At 39.3% G+C, this 18296-nt stretch overlaps 1 protein-coding gene across 2 annotated transcripts in view; it reads left to right on the top strand.

Annotated features, from left to right (window-relative positions):
• Nucleotides 1–14252, top strand: part of sh3pxd2b (SH3 and PX domains 2B) — a 300375-nt gene extending 286123 nt beyond the window's left edge. For both annotated transcript variants that reach the window (XM_063053511.1, XM_063053510.1), the window contains 3 exons: nucleotides 2100–2149; nucleotides 7765–7890; nucleotides 8542–14252. In XM_063053511.1, the coding sequence (XP_062909581.1) occupies nucleotides 2100–2149; nucleotides 7765–7890; nucleotides 8542–10215 (1850 nt within the window). In that variant the 3' untranslated portion in view covers nucleotides 10216–14252. The remainder of the gene's footprint in view (nucleotides 1–2099; nucleotides 2150–7764; nucleotides 7891–8541) is intronic.
• The last annotated feature ends 4044 nt before the right edge of the window (nucleotides 14253–18296 follow it).

The raw sequence follows: 18296 nt of genomic DNA, 5'->3' as shown, positions 1-18296 counted from the left end.
TGATAGCTTTCTGCCCAAGTTTGGGGATGACATGAGGAAAGGGGGAGGGGTAGGCAATGTTAGGGAAACAAGTAGTCTGTAGAAGGACTTGGACAGATTAGGAGAATGGGCAAGGAAGTGGCAGATGAAATATAGTGTAAAGAGGTGTATGGTGATGCACATTGGTAGAAGGAATAAAGGCATAGATTATTTTCTAAATGGGGATTAAATTCAGAAATTTGAGGTGCAAAGGGACTTGGATGTCCTTGTGTAGGATTCCCTGAAGGTTAGCTTTTAGGTTAATCTGATAGCAAGGAAGTTAAATGCAATGTTAGCATTCATTTCAAGAGGACTTCAATATAAAAGCAAAGATGCAGTTTTGAGGCTTTGTAATGCATTGATAAGACAATATTTGGAGTATTGTGAGCAGCTTTGGGTGCCTTATCCAAGGATGTGCTGGCATTGGAAGTGCTCCAGTAGGAGGTGATCCCAGGAATGAAAGGGAAGCATTTGCTGGCTCTGGACCGGTTCTCAGTGAAATCTGGAAGAATGCGGGAGGGCATCTCATGCTTAAAAGTCTATCTAGAGTGGACATGGAGAGGATGTTTTCAATAGTGGGAGAGTCTAGGACCAAGAGACAAGGCTTCAAATAAAAGATCATCCCTTTGGAACAGATAAAGAAGGAATTACTTTAGCCAGATGGTGGTGAATCTGTGGAATTCTTTGCCACGGATGGCTGTGGTGGCCAAGTAATTAGGTATATTTAAAGTGCAGGTTGATAGATTCTTGATTAGTAAGGTTGTCAAAGGTTACAGCGAGTAGGCAAGAGAATGGGGTTAAGAGGGATAGTAAATCAGCCATAATCAAATGGAAGAGCAGGCTTGATGGACTGAATGGCCTAATTCTGCTCCTATGTCTTAGGGTCATATGGGTGTGTAGCAGTTGGGGCTTCAAAAATACAACAGTTGGTTTGCACACTGAAATAGTTAGGAAGAAATGGAGTTTTACACACTGGGTTTGCAATTTTTGTACCCATGAGACTGCGCTGTCAAGTATAGGTGCAGTTTGTTTCAAAAGTCCCACATATTCATCAGTTTTTTTACGATAAAAGAAATTTGAGCTGGAGGGGAGTAGAGTGAGGATGTATGTCAGAGGAGATGAAATCTTTTGTTGTATTTACATTTCCTTTTAGGAGATACAGCTGAGAAATCTAAAAGTGTGGCTGATGAAGAATTTAGGATTCTAGAACTGGTTTTAGTTCCCATGATATCTCCCCAGAAAATTTGCATTGGCATAACATTATACTACACCATTACTGGTTTGCAATTGTCTAATGAAAATGGTCTTATAATTGCTATTTTCCATTTGCTTACTAAAGAGTGGTGAATCTGTGGAATTCTCTGCCACAGCAAACTGTTGAGGCCAGTTCATTAGCTATGTTTAAAAGGAAGTTAGATATGGCCCTTGTGGCTACAGAGGTCAGGGGGTATGGAGGGAAGGCTGGGTTCTGAGTTGGATGATCAGCCATGATCATAATAAATGGCGGTGCAGGCTCGAAGGGCCGAATGGCCTACTCCTGCACCTATTTTCTATGTTTCTATGTTTCTATTACTTGAATTCCAAAGCAACTCTTAGAAACTAAGTCGCATCAAAGGGAGATTTGTTGCCACAGGGGGCTGTGGAGGCCAAGTCTTTGGGTATATTTAAGCAGAGGTCGATAGATACTTGATTAATCAGGGCATGAAGGGATACAGGGAAAAAGCAGGAGATGGCGGCTGAGAAGGAAACTGGATCAGCCACAATGAAATGGCGGAGCAGACTCAATGGGCCGAATAGCCTAATTCTGGTTCTATTGTAAATCTTATGGTCTTATGGAAAGCTCTGCAGTTTGTCAGTCAACGACTACAAGTTGAAGGTGTGTAAGTGTCTACTTTCTTTGAATACTCATGAGTTCCCAGAGGCTGCTTCAGATTGAGCCTGCCATCTGTTTAACTCTTCTTCAGGAGATGAGATAAATATTACTTATATTTTAAATTACCTAAAGATTACTTGTATTGGAATTGAAATGTGATTTTGTGTCTCCATAAAAATGTTAATTATATTCATTTTAAACAATACAGAGTTACCGAACGTGAGACAGAGGCCACCACCACGCAGAGATCTTACTGTGGTGAGTAACAGAAGGTTTGCAAAAACAACTGGTATCTTGTAGAATCTTATAACTTCAACAAAAAAAAAGCTGAAATCATTTAAAAACAAAAGCTGAGACAGGAAGGGTAAAATTTGAGGTTTAAACATGGACAAGCGTGCTGAATTTGGAGTAAGAGGTGAAAGTGAATGCACATGACATCAAAGTCAGCTAGTAAAATTCAAGTAAAAATTCGCCAGCTGCTGATGTCGTAGTTTTCTGGTATAGAGCTGAGCACCATTCACTCTCACCCCACGTCAGAGTTAATTGCACCCAACTTTGAAAATAGCCATGTGTTTCCAGGACAGGATGGGGCCTAACTTGGAGGCCAATTTGTTGATAATATTCTATCACATTAATTTGCCCTTGTTTTCCTTGATGGTTGAGATTATGTTGGAGTAGCTTTGAGAAGTAACTGCAATAGTTGGTGAGTAGCACATGCAGCAGCATTGGGTTGAGGGTCAAGTGTTTGACTGATTGATGGACTGTCTTGTTTTGGTAGATGTTGATCTGTTTGAATGTCGTTGGAAATGCACTCTTCCAAAATAGTATTCCATCACAGTCCTGACAGGCACTTTCAGGCGACAAAGTGTTGAAATGGGAATAGAGTTCATCACTGAAGAATACTGAACCTCTGACCCGCTCTTGGAGTCATGATAGTTTTGTGGTTGATTTAGTTAATTTTATGGTCAATGTGTTAACCACTTTTAATGGAAATTTTGTAAGTATGGGCTTTGGTCTTTTTTTTTCCTTCTTCTTTCCCAGTTTGCTTTCGCAATTTGACCAGAATGTGAGGAGGATGGGAGTCTGTTGCCTCTGTGTTGTAGTGACTATTTGAAACTGTTGAACCCTTGCTCCCCCACCCCCTACTTAATTAGAACAACCTTTCACTCTTTGACTCTCTCTACCAATGGTCTTAACTTTAAGAACATTAAATTATGATACCAAAGACTGGACAAGTGCATTTTTATCAAATGCCTCCAAAGGTATCTAATCAACTGCCTTGCAAGAGTTACAATTTGTGCTATTAAGTCTGAAATTTCCTGAAAATATAAGGCAAACACAAAATTCCTCTTTGTATTGCAGAATTCCTTCTGAAGGGACATTATTGAATAGTAGGGCATGAGTAGCACTAATCACTCACATCTGACCAGAATATATTATATTTACAATTGTGCTAAACGAGTCATCATCAGGTAACGAATAGATTCCATTTTTACATGTCTATAATGTTGATTTTGTGCACAAGGTGGAAAATACACAAAAATTACTCAGTATGATAAACACACCACCACAGATAGAAATGATGGCATTAGAAGTTACAGTATTGTAAATAATTACTGATGAAAATCCCTCACTAAGAGCAGAGACAGAAGAAACTCATCTGTACACTTGGGGGTCGATAATTTAATGGCTTGTACAAAATTGTTTTTAATATTGCGAGGATTCTAAACTCTGTTTTTACAAGAGACTCAAAACTTCCTTCTGCTTTTTTTTTGATAACCAGAAACTACTTTTAAATATACCTTTTTAAAGACTGTTGTTGGATGTTCTAAAAAATCATAATTGGGACAGTCTAAATTTCAAAAGGAGCTCTTTACCATATATTGGGCAACTTACTTAAGCATCAAGAGTGTCTATTACCCATTCCAGCTAACAAATCATATTTAACGACAGGACAATTGCCAGTGCACATTGGTAAGCCAGAGGGTGAGACAGCATGTACTAAACTGAACAGAGAGCTTAGACTAGGAAGAAGTGCAATGTGTGTAAATTTCTTCCTTCTTTTCTGAGACAAAACACTTTGGCTAAAGACTTACAGTTAAGGAGTAGCCCATGTTTTCTAATAGCTTTAATTTTTGTTTAAGTGACTGATTTGAAACTAATTGTAGCATTAGTAACTAGTTAGTAAGTTAGTAACTAGTTGGTAAGACAGGACTGGGAAGTTTTTAAAAGCTTACAAAAGGAAACTAAGAAGATCATTAAGAGGGAAAGGATGAACTATGAAAGGAAGCTAGCAAATAATATCAAAGAGGATACTAAAAGCTTTTTAAGTATATAAAGAGTAAAAGACAGGTGAGAGTAGATAATAGGACCGATAGAAAATGATGCTGGAGAAATTGTAATAGGAGATAGGGAGATGAGATGGCGGAGGAACTGAATGAGTATTTTGCATAAGTCTTCACTGAGGAAGACATCAGCAGCATACTGGACACTCAAGGGTGGCAGGGAAGAGAAGTGTGCGCAGTCACAATTACGAGAGAGAAAGTACTCAGGAAGCTGAATAGTTTAAGGGTAGATAAATATCCCATGTTCTGAAGGAAGTAGCTGTGGAGATTGCGGAGGCATTAGCGATGATCTTTCAAAAGTTGATAGATTCTGGCATGGTTCCAGAGGATTGGAAGATTGCAAATGTCACTCTGCTATTTAAGAAGGGGGCAAGGAAGCAAAAGGGAAATTATAGACCTGTTAGCTTGACATCGGTGGTTGGGAAGTTGTTGGAGTCAATTGTCAAGGATGAGGTTATGGTGTACCTGGAGGCATATGACAAGATAGGCAGAACTCAGCATGGATTCCTTAAAGGAAAATCCTGCCTGACAACACTATTACAATTTTTTGAGGAAATTACAAGTAGGCTAGACAAGGGAGATGCTGTGGATGTTGTATATTTGGATTTTCAGAAGGCCTTTGACAAGGTGCCACATTTGAGGCTGCTTAACAAGATAAGAGCCCATGGAATTACAGGAAATTTACATACGTGGATAGGGCATTGGCTGATTGGCAGGAAACAGAGAGTGGGAATGAAGGGATCCTATTCTGGTTGGCTGCCTGTTACCAGTGGTGTTCCATAGGGGTCCATGTTGGGGCCGCTACTTTTTACGTTGTACATCAACGATTTGGATTATGGAATAGATGGCTTTGTGGCTGAGTTTGCTGATGATATGAAGATAGGTGGAGGGGCCGGTAGTGCTGAGAAAACAGAGAGACTTGGATAGATTGGAAGAATGGACAAAGAAGTGGCAAATGAAATACAACGTTGGAAAGTGTATGGTTATGCAATTTGGCAGAAGAAATAAATGGGCAGACTATTATTTAAATGAGGAGAGAATTAAAGTTCTGAGATGCAATGGGACTTGGGAGTCCTCATGCAGGAGACCCTTAAGGTTAACCTCCAGGTTGACTCGGTGGTGAAGAAGGCGAATACAATGTTGGCATTCATTTCTAGAGGAATAGAGTATAGGAGCAGGGATGTGATGTTGAGGCTCTATAAGGCGCTGGTAAGAGCTCACATGGAGTACTGTGGGCAGTTTTAGTCTCCTTATTTAAGAAAGTACATGCTGACGGAGAGGGTACAGAGAAGATTCACTAGAATGATTCCGGGAATGAGAGGGTTAACATATGAGGAACGTTTGTCTGCTCTTGGACTGTATTCCTTGGAGTTTAGAAGAATGAGGGGGGAACCTCAGAAACATTTTGAATGTTGAAAGGCATGGACAGAGAGGATGTGGCAAAGTTGTTTCCCATGATGTCGTATGACGTGGGCAGTTATGGTCTTCTCATGACCATGAACCTTCTAGGCAAATCTTTCGACAGAAGTGGTTTGTCATTGCCACCTTCTGGGCAGCCTTCTTCAGAGATTATCTGCCTGGTGTCAGTGGTCACCTAACCAGGAGTTGGGATGTGCACCAGCTACTCATACGACCATCCACCACCTGCTCCCAAGGCTCTACACGACCCTGATTGGGGGGAAGGGCTAACCAGGTGCTACAGTTTGCCCAGGGGTGACAAGCAGGCTAGTGCCTTCTACCTCCTTTGGTAGAGACGTATCTCCACCCTGCGACCCAGAGATCAGAGGCCAAAATAAGACTGATAAATCTACTATGGATTTTAAGGGGTGGCTCAATCAGTGTTACGTTATTCCAGAGTCAGCGGTCTGGATTCAATTCCGCTGCTGACTGTAAGGTTTCTGTAGGTTCTCTCCATGACCTCCGGGTTTCCTCTGTGTCAACAGATAGAGGGGGTGGGGTGGGCTAACGGGAATGGTTGATTGGACCAACTTCCAGGTAGAAGAAACTTTTAAGATGATGTGTTTTTTTTTTAATGGCTCTTTGGTGCTTTCCAGAGGGGAGCTTTTGGAAAAGACAGTTTGGTGGGTGGGTGGGTGGGTATAAACTGCTGGCTTAATGATTAAACCTCAATGATTTTTCCTGTCTGCATCTTTGTGCTGGGACAGAAACAAGAGGGGGTGGGGTAACCAGAACTGTAGGCCAAAATAAGACTGATAAATCCAACAAGGAAATCAGGGGGATAAGAAGGTAAGGGGAGGAAAAGGAGAAGGAGTACAAGCTGGCAGGTAATAGATCAGACCAGGTGAGGGGAAAGGTCAGTGGGTGGAGAGGAATTGCTGAAGTAAGAAGCTGGGTGGTGATAGGTGGAAAGGCTGAAGAAGAAGGAATCTGATAGTTCCCCGAAGGTGGTATCTCCTGTGGATAGGGTGGTGAAGAAAGCTTTTGGTATGCTGGCCTTTATAAATCAGAGCATTGAGAATAGGAGTTGGGATGTAATGTTGAAATTGTATAAGGCATTGGTAAGGCCAAATTTGGAGTATTGTGTACAGTTCTGGTCACTGAATTATAGGAAAGATGTCAATAAAATTGAGAGAGTACAGAGGAGGTTTACTGAAATGTTGCCTGGGTTTCATCTCCTCAGTTACAGAGAAAGGTTGAACAAGTTAGGTCTTTATTCTTTGGAGTGTAGAAGATTGAGAGGGGGCTTGATAGAGGTGTTTAAAATTATGAGGGGGATTGATAGAGTTGGCATGGATAGGCTTTTTCCATTGAGAGTGGGGGAGATTCAAACAAGAGGACATGAGTTGAGAGTTAAAGGGCAAAAGTTTAGGGGTAACATGAGGGGGAACTTTTTTACTCAGAGAGTAGTAGCTGTGTGGAACGAGCTTCCAGCAGAAGTGTTTGAGGCAGGTTCTATGTTGTCGTTTAAAGTTAAATTGGATAGATATATGGACAGGAAGGGAATGGAGGGTTATGGATCGAGTGCAGTTCGGTGGGACTAGTTGAGAGTAGGAGTTCAGCATGGACTAGAAGGGTCGAGATGGTCTGTTTCTGTGCTGTAATTGTTGTATGGTGTATATGATGGGGGAGTCTAGTACAAGAGGGCATGACTTAAGGATTGAAGGGCACCCATTCAGAACAGAGATGCAAAGAAATTTTTTTAGCCAGAGGGTGGTGAATCTATGGAATTCGTTGCCTCGGGTGGCGGTGGAGGCCAAGTCATTGGGTGTATTTAAGGCAGAGATTGATAGGTATCTGAGTAGCCAGGGCATCAAAGGTTATGGTGAGAAGGCGGGGGAGTGGGACTAAATGGGAGAATGGATCAGCTCATGATAAAATGGCGGAGCAGACTCAATGGGCCGAATGGCGGACTTGTGCTCCTTTGTCTTATGGTCTAGTTTTAAGTTGTGTAAGAGTACTAGCCTATGTCAAAACTTGTAATTCACAAAACATGGAGAATTTGAATCATCAGAGACTGTGCATCTGGACTCAGTAAATTACTTTGTATCTTTCCAACTTTGTGTACAGCCACGTGGATTGAATCTTCCCAAGCCACCAACTCCTCCAGAAGTGGAAGAAGAGTTTTACACAATAGCTGCTTTCCAGACAACAATTCCAGATGGGATCAGCTTTCAAGCAGGGCAGAAAGTTGAGGTAAACAGTTGAAAATGCCGCATAAGTATTAGGAGTATGACTGCCAATATGATTTCATTCTACTATAGTCTTAAAAACAAAGTTAGCACAAGGGAATTTTTCTTTTACTTGTTGGCTGAAAGTTGATATGCAGCAAGGAAAATAGAGAATCATTCCAGGATCTCTGGAATGCGGAAAAATCAGCCTGACACAGTGATTGATTTTAATAGGCCCCTTTGTCTTTGGATCTGGGCTAATGAGAATGAAACATGATGTTTCCCCTCATTTTCCCCATTCTGATAAAAGTTCAAAGTTTACTACTGAAATTAGTAGAAATCTAATAGCTAAACATATTGTTTGGTAATTGAAGGGGAAGCAAATGCCACTTGAGTCTCACAACAATATAGTCACATATCAGCTTTCCTCTCCTTCATGTTCTCACCAGTTATCTGAAATACAGGGTATCTGTATCCCAACATTTCCAGTTTTACTCTTTGTTGTCAACAGATGATGCAGAAAATGCAAAGTTAGCAATCAAATTATAACATATTACTTCCAAATTTTTTGTTGATGAGCAAGTCTGCAATGTTACTTTGAAGTCAAAACCTGTTTTTAAACTTGTTGACGTTGTCCTCTTTGCATCATACTTTTTTTAAATTTCTTTGCATGTAGGTAATAGAAAAGAATTTAAGTGGTTGGTGGTATATTCAGATAGATGATGAAGAAGGATGGGCTCCAGCTTCTTTCATTGATAAGTACAAGAAATCAAGTAATGCTTCGAGTGCAAACTTTCTGCTTCCGTTGGCACAAGAATTGGCAAAGCTTAAACTTCCAGATATGGCCACAGGAAGCAGCACTAATGGAGACAGTGCCTTTATAACCAAACCTTTGCCTAAAGAGCCACAATCAAATGATATTGACATACTGAAGGATCGGAGAGCAAGGGACCCAGTTAAGATCCCAGCTTCTGACAACAGATTCAACTCTCCATCAAACGTAGAGTGTCAGCCCAAGTCATGTTCTCCTTCAAACATAATGAACAATGACATTTCCAAGTATAACAAAGAAAAAACAGTCTTTTCCCTCAAAAAGGAATCAAATAATAGCAAGTTTGAGTTAGAAGCAGCAGATAAACAATCAAAGGGTCCTTTACCAAAGCTCCCTGTACCTGGTGGCATTTTACCAGTGTTGCCACCAAAAATGACATCTAAAGGAGATAAGAAACCGAGTGCTGAAGCAAGTAAAATATCACAGCCAAAAGGACTTGAGACAGGCCCAAAGGTATTAGCAAGTGAAATTGCTAGGCCTAATCTAAAACCTGTAGGAAGGCAAGCAAAGACAAAGCTTGACTTAGAAGACAAATCGGTGGAACCATCTCCAATTCTGCCACTAAAGCCAAAACCTCTGCTGCGACCTAAACCACTTCCCAACATAAAAGGAGAAATTCATTCAGAGTCTGAAGTTGATATCTCTAACCTGAGAAGCAAGTTGAGAAGAGCAAAACTGCCAGAAAAAATGGGGGAGCAGGACTCTTCACAGAATGTTATTGGCAATCAGAATTATTCAAATAATCAATCCTCAGTAGACACACGCAGCAACTCTCATGGAAACACAGAAAATGAATCTCATGTGAAGCAAGATTTAGGAATAAGCTCCAAAATAAATGACATAAATGTCCTTTATGGAGAACAAAATGGTGTTGTAAATGATCTAAATCATAGGGATGAATCAAGTATCGTTTATGAGAAAATATGTGTTTCCAAGGGTTTGAAGTCAATTGAGAAGAAATTGGATGACATTCAACCAAAAGGCCCACACACAGTAAACAAAGAAGGTCCGCCTCGTCCAATGGTACCACCTCGAAGGCCTCCACTGCCAAAAAAAACCCCTTCAGAATCTGCAGATGTGAAAGTGCAGAGAGATGCTGCCTGGGGACAAAGTAAACCAGCCTTACCTCCACCAAGATTCAAATCCGGTTCATCCCACGATTACAGTAAAGATGATGTTAAACCTAAAGGAGGTTCGAAGGATTTCCTCCTAGCAAAGGGAAATGTTGCTTCCAAATTTCATGAACAGAGAAAGGAGGCAACCAATTCTCCAAAAGTAACAGAAAAACAAGCTGAAAAGGAAAAGATTAATGTGTCCAAAAATGAAGAATCCTCGAGTCACTGCCTATTTGTAGCTCTTGCAGATTTTGCAGGAGATGAGGAGACAGCTGGATTTAAGGAGGGAACTGTTTTTGAAGTATTTGAAAAAAATCCCAATGGATGGTGGTACTGTAAAATGCTGGATAGTGAGCCAACTTGGGAGGGCTGGGCACCTTCCAATTATTTAGTCAAAAAATAAGTATCATAGTTTAGTTTTGTTTCTAAACACAGCAAGATGCTTTTTCATATGTAATATTTAATTAGATAAATAATTTATAGTTTTGAGCTTTCCAAAAGCAACTTAATACATTCCTTATATATTTTTTCAACACAAGTTGGAACAACATGGTGTTTATGGCCACAATATACAAGATCTCAGTAATTATTACATTTACTCTTTTTATTTAAAATAAAAGTATTTAGTCATGATGGCTTTACCCATCATCAGAAAGCAATCAATTAATTTTCTGCGGGTAACATGGTGATGGTTAGTATGTAGGATTCCACTTTGGTAATCTGTCAAATGTTTTGAAAATTTAACTGGACTCTAACATCCTGGGAGTAAAGATACTCATCATCCTGAGTTAATTAGGCTGAAAACATTATGGTTTATAATGACTTCAGAAATTTCCTACAGCCATTGGGATGTGTAAATAGTTGTTGAAAGTTTATATCACCAGCTCCAAGAACAAACAAAAAAATTCTCGATCTACAAAACTTACACATAATCATCTAAGATTGTTTTTCTGACTAACAAGGAAATGAAATGTGTTCACTTGTTCCAACAGAGTTGGAAAAGGCAAGTAAATTTTGAAAGCCTCAGTTTTATCTGGAAAAGTACTATTAGCAAGTTTCTTGAAATGCACATCTTGTATGGACAAATTCAGCTAAAACACTGTTGTTCCTTCTTAATGATAACATTAATCTGCATTACTTCATGTATTCTAATTATTTTATATTCTAGTATTCTCAAGAAGATTATGTACTTTAAAACACCTCCATTGATATATTGCTTCAGAAGGCCAAGGGTCACAACTATGATTAAATAGTTTAGCCACTGATATAATGCACGAAAAAGGTTTAACTCTCACTTGTAAACACAGGCAACATTTAGTGTGTGCTAGTTGTAGAGCTTCCCTACACAAGACAGCGCCTATATATTTATGTATTTTATACATAGTGATACTAACCACATACAGTGATGTTGCTGGTATATTTCAAGTACTTTAAACATCAAGGAGCTGTAAGGTGGATGAATGACACCTTCATCAAATCAGCTAGTTTGTGAGGGCCCATAATGATCAGGGAGGTTGAAATTTAAACAAAAGCAGCAGAATTATTAATAGCTTCAAACCTTGAAAGTCATTGTTATAACTAGTGTACTAAGAACAACCCTCAATCTAAACACATATGTATTTTTTTCATTTTTATTGCACAGTATATGCTTTTGTCTAATTCCTCGTGGATGTAATCAACATCGGTGTTTTTCTTTACAAGATAATGCATTAGTTGTGATGTAGCATAGAATTAATCAAGTTTTAAGAGGACTTGACTGGTATCAAGTTTAAGTCTCTTGTTTCAAGAGTCTATAAATGTGAAACTTGTTTAAAAACTGTATATTAACATGACTTGATAAAATTGAACATTTCAAAGTAGCAGAAGTACAATACCTCACATTTGAGCCAGGGATCATGAACATTCTTACATCAAGCAACATCAAGAAAGAATATGGAAGTGAACTCACTGCAAAATTAGAGCATTGTAAAAATATTCTTTCATCATAACCATTGTTTCTGCAGCACTGGAAATTACAGTACTTTGGTCAAATGCCCATTCCTGCTCCTTAGCGTTGTTGTCTTACAGTAAATACTGTCAACTGGTATTATTCTGGGTGTGTAAACATATGAATATGATTAGTATATTTTAGCCATTCACTTCACAATCACTCTAATTTGTAAAAGTTGGCTTTGAAATTGAAGGTGACACTCGTATTGCCAAATACAAATGGAATGGAAGCTTGACAAAGGGAATTTCCATAAGTTTGCTCCCCAAGAGATGATGTGTCTAATAGATTGCATTTTGATATTTACAAACCTGCATTAAGCGCCAATTTGTGTGTGTATCAATAAAGATGTATGAAATCCCAGCTCATTAAAAAAAAGTGTTACGTGCTAACCCTGGAGCATTCTGAACCAAACCTGGGCAAATCCTACAAAAGGTCTGGCTGGTAATAAATTGGACACAACAGGACATTAAATTTCTTACAAATCACAACATTTGAGATGCTCCAAAAGCTGTATTGGTATCTGGTGACTTTGCGGAAATAGTGGACCCATATTATCAAATATTGCACATCTCAGTAAAAATTATGTTACCTGCCCTCATGTTATCCATATGACTTAGGATTAAAGGTCAGTGCTCCGAAATGGACTGGAAGCAATACTAATGTTTGAGGTTAGGTAACTTCATTACATGTGTTTTAATGAGTTAAAAAAAATAAATGCTAACAATGTGCACCTTCCATGAATAATGCAGTTATTTATAGACCATACCTATTGGCTGCTAAACCAAGGAGGCAGCAAGAGTTGTCTCCACTTCAGTAGACAGGAGGGATTGCAGATGCAGGAATCTAGAGCAAAACAACAAACTGCTGGAAAACTTCAGTGGGTCAGGGTATGTCTGTCTGTGTGTAGAGAAAAGTGTCAATGGTTTGCCAGCCTGTATTGGTTAATTTGGACTGGCAAAAAGGTCAGATCAGGCAAGAGCTGCAAAAGTCCTTCTCATTAGAGTGATTCAAACTCAACTTGGTTTAATCAGGTAATCCTGTGATGATCATTACTGAAACCAGCCTTCAAATAAAAACTCACTCTCATGCCTGAAAGTTTATTTCCTAATCCATCTTGAATTCTTAACATTACAAAAATCAGTACTCACTGTAACAAAAAGTGTTAAACAATTGCTTTCCTCCAATTCTTATTGCATAAAGGATATTTAAGAAAGGGAGCAGAATCCCGAAAAGTGTTTTAAATGATAGGTATTTGGTGTCAATCCTAGTTATGCCCCTTTAGAAGCAGCAGAGCTGAAAGTTTCCTTAACTGGAAGTAATTCATCACCACCACATTGGCAGAACAATTATTTCCCTGCAATTGGTGACATTGAGCCTTCTCTCATGTTAGCCACTGACATGCTAATACAAAGAAAAAAAGTCAAAAAAATGGGAAGAAGTAATTCGTAATATATAGGCAATGATCAGGCAGAGGTCCACTCCTCTTTACCAAACCAGGACATTTTGATGGAATTGTAAGGACTGATAGGTCATGCAGTCAGTGAAGTTTAAAGAAAAGGCCATTTGTAGGTGGAAAGTAGTAGTGAAAGCATTGGTATTGATTATGAACTTTGAATTTGGGCAGGGATAATTGCACTGAGTGTGATAGTTTTAATCTTAGGGAACTTCTCAATGCCACAGGATACAAGATTGAAATGCTGTTTCACAATTAATGTGGGGAATTTCATTATCAACATAAAAACTTAACAGAATGCTCACGTACTCTGTGTACAAGTGCAGCCTGCCTCTGTAAAGGTTCGTTGGAACAGCAATGGGATCCTGATGATTAAAATCAATACTTACGGTGATCATTGCAGATGACGGGCGAGGGATAGTACAAAAACTTATTGTTACCGACGAGAGCTAAAAGGGATGCTGACCTTGTTGTAACATATGCCATAATTGTGTTTGGTTGTCTGAATTTCAAATGTAATCACCCATTTTTCATTTGTACTTCAAAGAAGGGCTTTCAAATTGTAACTGTTTTTGTTATGAAGGTTTGTTTTGTAGAACATTAAACAAATACAGCTTTTGTTTTGAATATTTCTTGTACACTATGTTTTTGGGAAGCACCGTCAAAATCCTGTCACTTCAATTTAATGGGTTTCCGTATCTATGGAATATAGTTTAATTAGCCCTCTTCTGCATTGATCACATCCCCTTATCCAAATAGACATCTAGATTCAATGCAACTAACGTAATGGATATCCCTGTTTCTCCGGAACTTCATGGCTACAGCAAGGTCTAGATACAGAATTCACAGCAAGTACTTGACTAGGCTACTCTGACAGCACTTGCCTTACCTACAACCTCTGCTACCAAGAACAAGTGGTCAGAAGGGAACATAAACATCCTGACGTGGAAATATAATTACTGTTCCTTTATCGTCATTGGGCCCAAGTCCTGGAACTACCTGGACAGCAGCAATTCAGAAGAAATGCAATTCAGTGTCACCAGCCCATCAGGGGCTGTTAGGCCTGGCCAATAAACAAGCTTGTTGCACCCGAACCAATGAATTAAAAAAAAATTATTCCAGAATGCCTATTGCTACCCTTATCACATATCACCAGTGGCCTCTGGGGTCTTCATTGAGTACAAGGTGAATTCAGGTCTATCATCTGTCCAAATGGCACGATGAAACAATGTTTAATAAAGTTACCTTAATCAGAATCAGGTTTATTATCACCGGCATGTGACATGAAATTTGTTAACTTAGCAGCAGCAGTTCAGTGCAATAAATAATCTAGCAGAGAGAAAAAAAATAAAATACAAATAATAGACAAGTAGATCGATTACCATTTGTACATATATTGATAGATTAAAAAACATGCAAAAACAGAAATACTATGTAATGAAAAAAATGAGGTAGTGTCCAAAGCTTTGATGTTCATTTAGGAATCAGTTGGCGGAGGGGAAGAAGCTGTTCCTGAACCGCTGAGTGTGTGCCTTCAGGCTTCTGTACCTCCTACCTGATGGCAACAGTGAGAAAAGGGCATGTCCTGGGTGCTGGAGGTCTTAAATAATGGATGCTGCCTTTCTGAGACACTGCTCCCTGAGGATGTCCTGGGTACTTTGTAGGCTAGTACCCAAGATGGAGCTGACTGGATTTACAACCTTCTGCAGCTTCTTCCGGTCCTGTGCAGTAGCCCCTCCATACCAGACAGTGATGCAGCCTGTCAGAATGCTCTCCACGGTACAACTATAGAAGTTTTTGAGTGTATTTGTTTACATGCCATATCCCTTCAATCTCCTAGTAAAATATAGCCACTGTATTGCCATCTTTATAACTGCATCAATATGTTGGGACCAGGTTAGATCCTCAGAGATCTTGACACCCAGGAACTTGAAACTGCTCACTCTCCACTTCTGACCCCTCTATGAGGATTGGTACATATTCCTTCGTCTTACCCTTCCTGAAGTCCACAATCAGCTCTTTCATCTACCCCCAGGTTGTTGCTGCAGCACCACTCCACTAGTTGGCATATCTCACTCCTGTACGTTCTCTCATCTCCACCTGAGGTTCTACCAACAATATCAGCAAATTTATAGTTGGTATTTGAGTTATGCCTAGCCACACAGTCACATGTATGTAGAGAGTAGAGCAGTGGGCTAAGCACACACCTCTGAGGTGCACCAGTTGATCGTCAGCGAGGAGGAGATGTTATCACCAATCTGCACAGATTGTGGTCTTCCGGTTAGGAAGTCGAGGATTCAATTGCAGGAGGCACAGAGGCCCAGGTTCTTCAACTGAACTGAAAGAGGACTGATGGTGAGAAATTCATGGTAGTTCCAGCTGAATCATGAAATAATCTGCTACACAGTAGGAAGCAATTTGAAACCTAAGGTAATGTGCTAGTTGAACAAATGTGAACCAACCTAATCTCATCTTTCACCGACAGTTCCATATCTGCGCAAATCATGCCTCCTCTCTTGCATTTTTAGTCCAAAAATAAAAAGGATAAACTTGCCTTTAAGCTTAAGGGATCCTTAAAACAAACATTTGAGAACGGAGTTGAGGACAAAGACTTCAGAGTTCGTCAAATTTTCAGAACTGTGAAATTTGTCGTAGCAGCAGTAGGGTGCAAAGATATAAAATTACTATAAATTATGAAATATATAAATAGTGCAAGAAAAAGGAATAATGAGGTAGTGATCATGGGGTTATGGACCTGAATGAAACCTGACGGCAGTGGGGAAGAAGCTGTTGAATCAGGCTGTGCGTCCCCCATTGCCCCAAGGTAGTAACATGAAGAGGGCAGGTCCAGGGTGATGACGATCTCCAAGGGATGGATGCCACCTTTTTGAGGAATTCTGAAAGAAATGTTGCAATGTAAGACAGGGAATTATAAATTATAATAATTAGACTGACAGAGGGTGAAAGATAACATTGAAAGCAGAAATTAAAAGTCATGACAGTATTCAACAAGTAGCATTAACTACAATTAATGTAATGCTGTAAAATTAATACTGTAATCACAAAATTTGAATGTGTATTTAAATTGGAATTTGAGGCAACTCACTGGTTAGGAAATAATACATTGCACGGCATTAAATAATTCTATAATTTTGATTAAAAACAACTCAGACTGAGCACTTTGCAAAGGGGGAATACTCTTCTCACTTATGATGTCTGGCAGTACCACTTATTTTGAAATGCAGTGCACTAATGTAATTCCTGAACGCCTCAGAAAAATAAGGCCTACGCCTAATACTTAAGGGAATGAACCTCACATGGACTGCTGTTAGGACTCCAAGGGACCTATCATCCAAACTGCTCAATATTTTTCATCACTGCTTCCTTACACTCATGCCATCACCACCCCCACCCCACTCCCCACTAAACCATTTTACCATAAGAATAGACTACAGAGCAATTTGAGGCTGCTCCATTCAGCAAAAATCACATATTATCTGACTCTCTTGCTCTCCATTTACCTTCCCGCTCAATGCACCGAACCTTTGAATCTCTGGAATATCTCAGGTCTCCAGAGTTTTCTGAGGGGATAAAATTTGAAAGATTCACAATTCTTAAAGCAGAAATCCCCCCTCATTTGCATCTTGAATGGGTAAAAGCTCACATTTCCTCAAAATACTGCTTTACCGCAGTTCACCCCTCTTGACATAATCATTCAAGTTATTCCTCCTCAGCTAACCGAACTGTCCCAGAAATCAGCAAGTGGACAAACTTCCTCTAATGCATGGAGACCAAAACTACACAAACCTAAGGTGTGCTTCTCCCTAAAGCAGTTGCAGAGAGACTTTGCTACTTCTGTACTCTATCTTTGTGTAATCAAAAGTCAACATTTGATTAGCTTTCCTAATTGTTTGCTGTACTTGCATAAACTTTGTGTTTCGTGCATGTCACATATTGAACACTCCATTCTGCAATCTCTTAAGCAGTACTTCAGTAAGAAAAAGAACAGTTTTCCACCTTCCCCATCTTCTGCTCAATTTGTCCAATTTTTGCCACTAGTTTAAACTTACTCCCATCTACAATTACATCATCAACATGTTGCTACAACATACTTTATTTCTTCGTTAGAGTCTTTAGATGAAAACTAGAAATGGCCAAGGCCTCTGTTATATTTTGTATTTTCAAAACATCAAAATAATTCAAAGCAAGACAAAGGAATCCAAAATGCGGGTCTAACTTTGAGTTGACTTTAAGCAAGGCATGCACTCACCATGTGGTAGCGTGATGATGTATGCACTGCATTTATTTTGACATAACCTGCAATGGATTATTTAAACAAACAAAAATGCTTAATCAATTAATGTATACAAGATTACTCAAATATTACTGACATATTAAATTCATAACAGCCACTGTATTGATCCCTGACACAATGCTAGTTAGTTGCCAATATAAAAAGGACTTACTTATCTAGAGTTTGCCTATCTGTTAGTTAGCCATGTTAAGTAGTACCCCAACTCCAGAAATTTTTAAAGGTAAAATCTCATGACATCTTATTGAATGCCTTTGGAAAGTCCAGAGAGAAAGTCTAACACCTTCTCTTTATTTTGCTCTCAAAGCTATGCTGACAATGCTTAAGTTGCATTAAGATTTTAAAACTGCCCTTCTGTTACCTTAGCAACAGATTCCAACACGTTCCCAGAGACAGATGTTGGACTAATTGGTCTATAGTTGTTTCGTTTTGCATCTCACTATCTTGGTTTATTTCCAAGCCCCTAAAATCATTGTAAATTATAGGAAATTTGGGAAGATCAGCAATGTTTGATTTATGTTTTCTATTGTGAAAACGAGTGCAAGATGTTTGCACTTTTGTTATCGCTCATAATTTTTTTTAGATCTGTGTGTTACTGGGTAAGGCCCAAATTTACTGCCCACCCACATCTGCCCTCAAATATGAATGAAGGCCTGTAACGATCAGAGTATCTGGGTTGAGGAAATCCGATCAGAGGAAGAATACAGAACCCTGAAGGACAAGACTGAA

The sequence above is a fragment of the Mobula hypostoma genome, chromosome 7 (assembly GCF_963921235.1).
Source record: "Mobula hypostoma chromosome 7, sMobHyp1.1, whole genome shotgun sequence".
In the NCBI taxonomy this organism is placed as follows: domain Eukaryota; kingdom Metazoa; phylum Chordata; class Chondrichthyes; order Myliobatiformes; family Myliobatidae; genus Mobula; species Mobula hypostoma.
The sequence above is the reverse complement of the archived record's forward strand: the minus strand, read 5'-3'. Positions and strand labels throughout refer to the sequence as shown.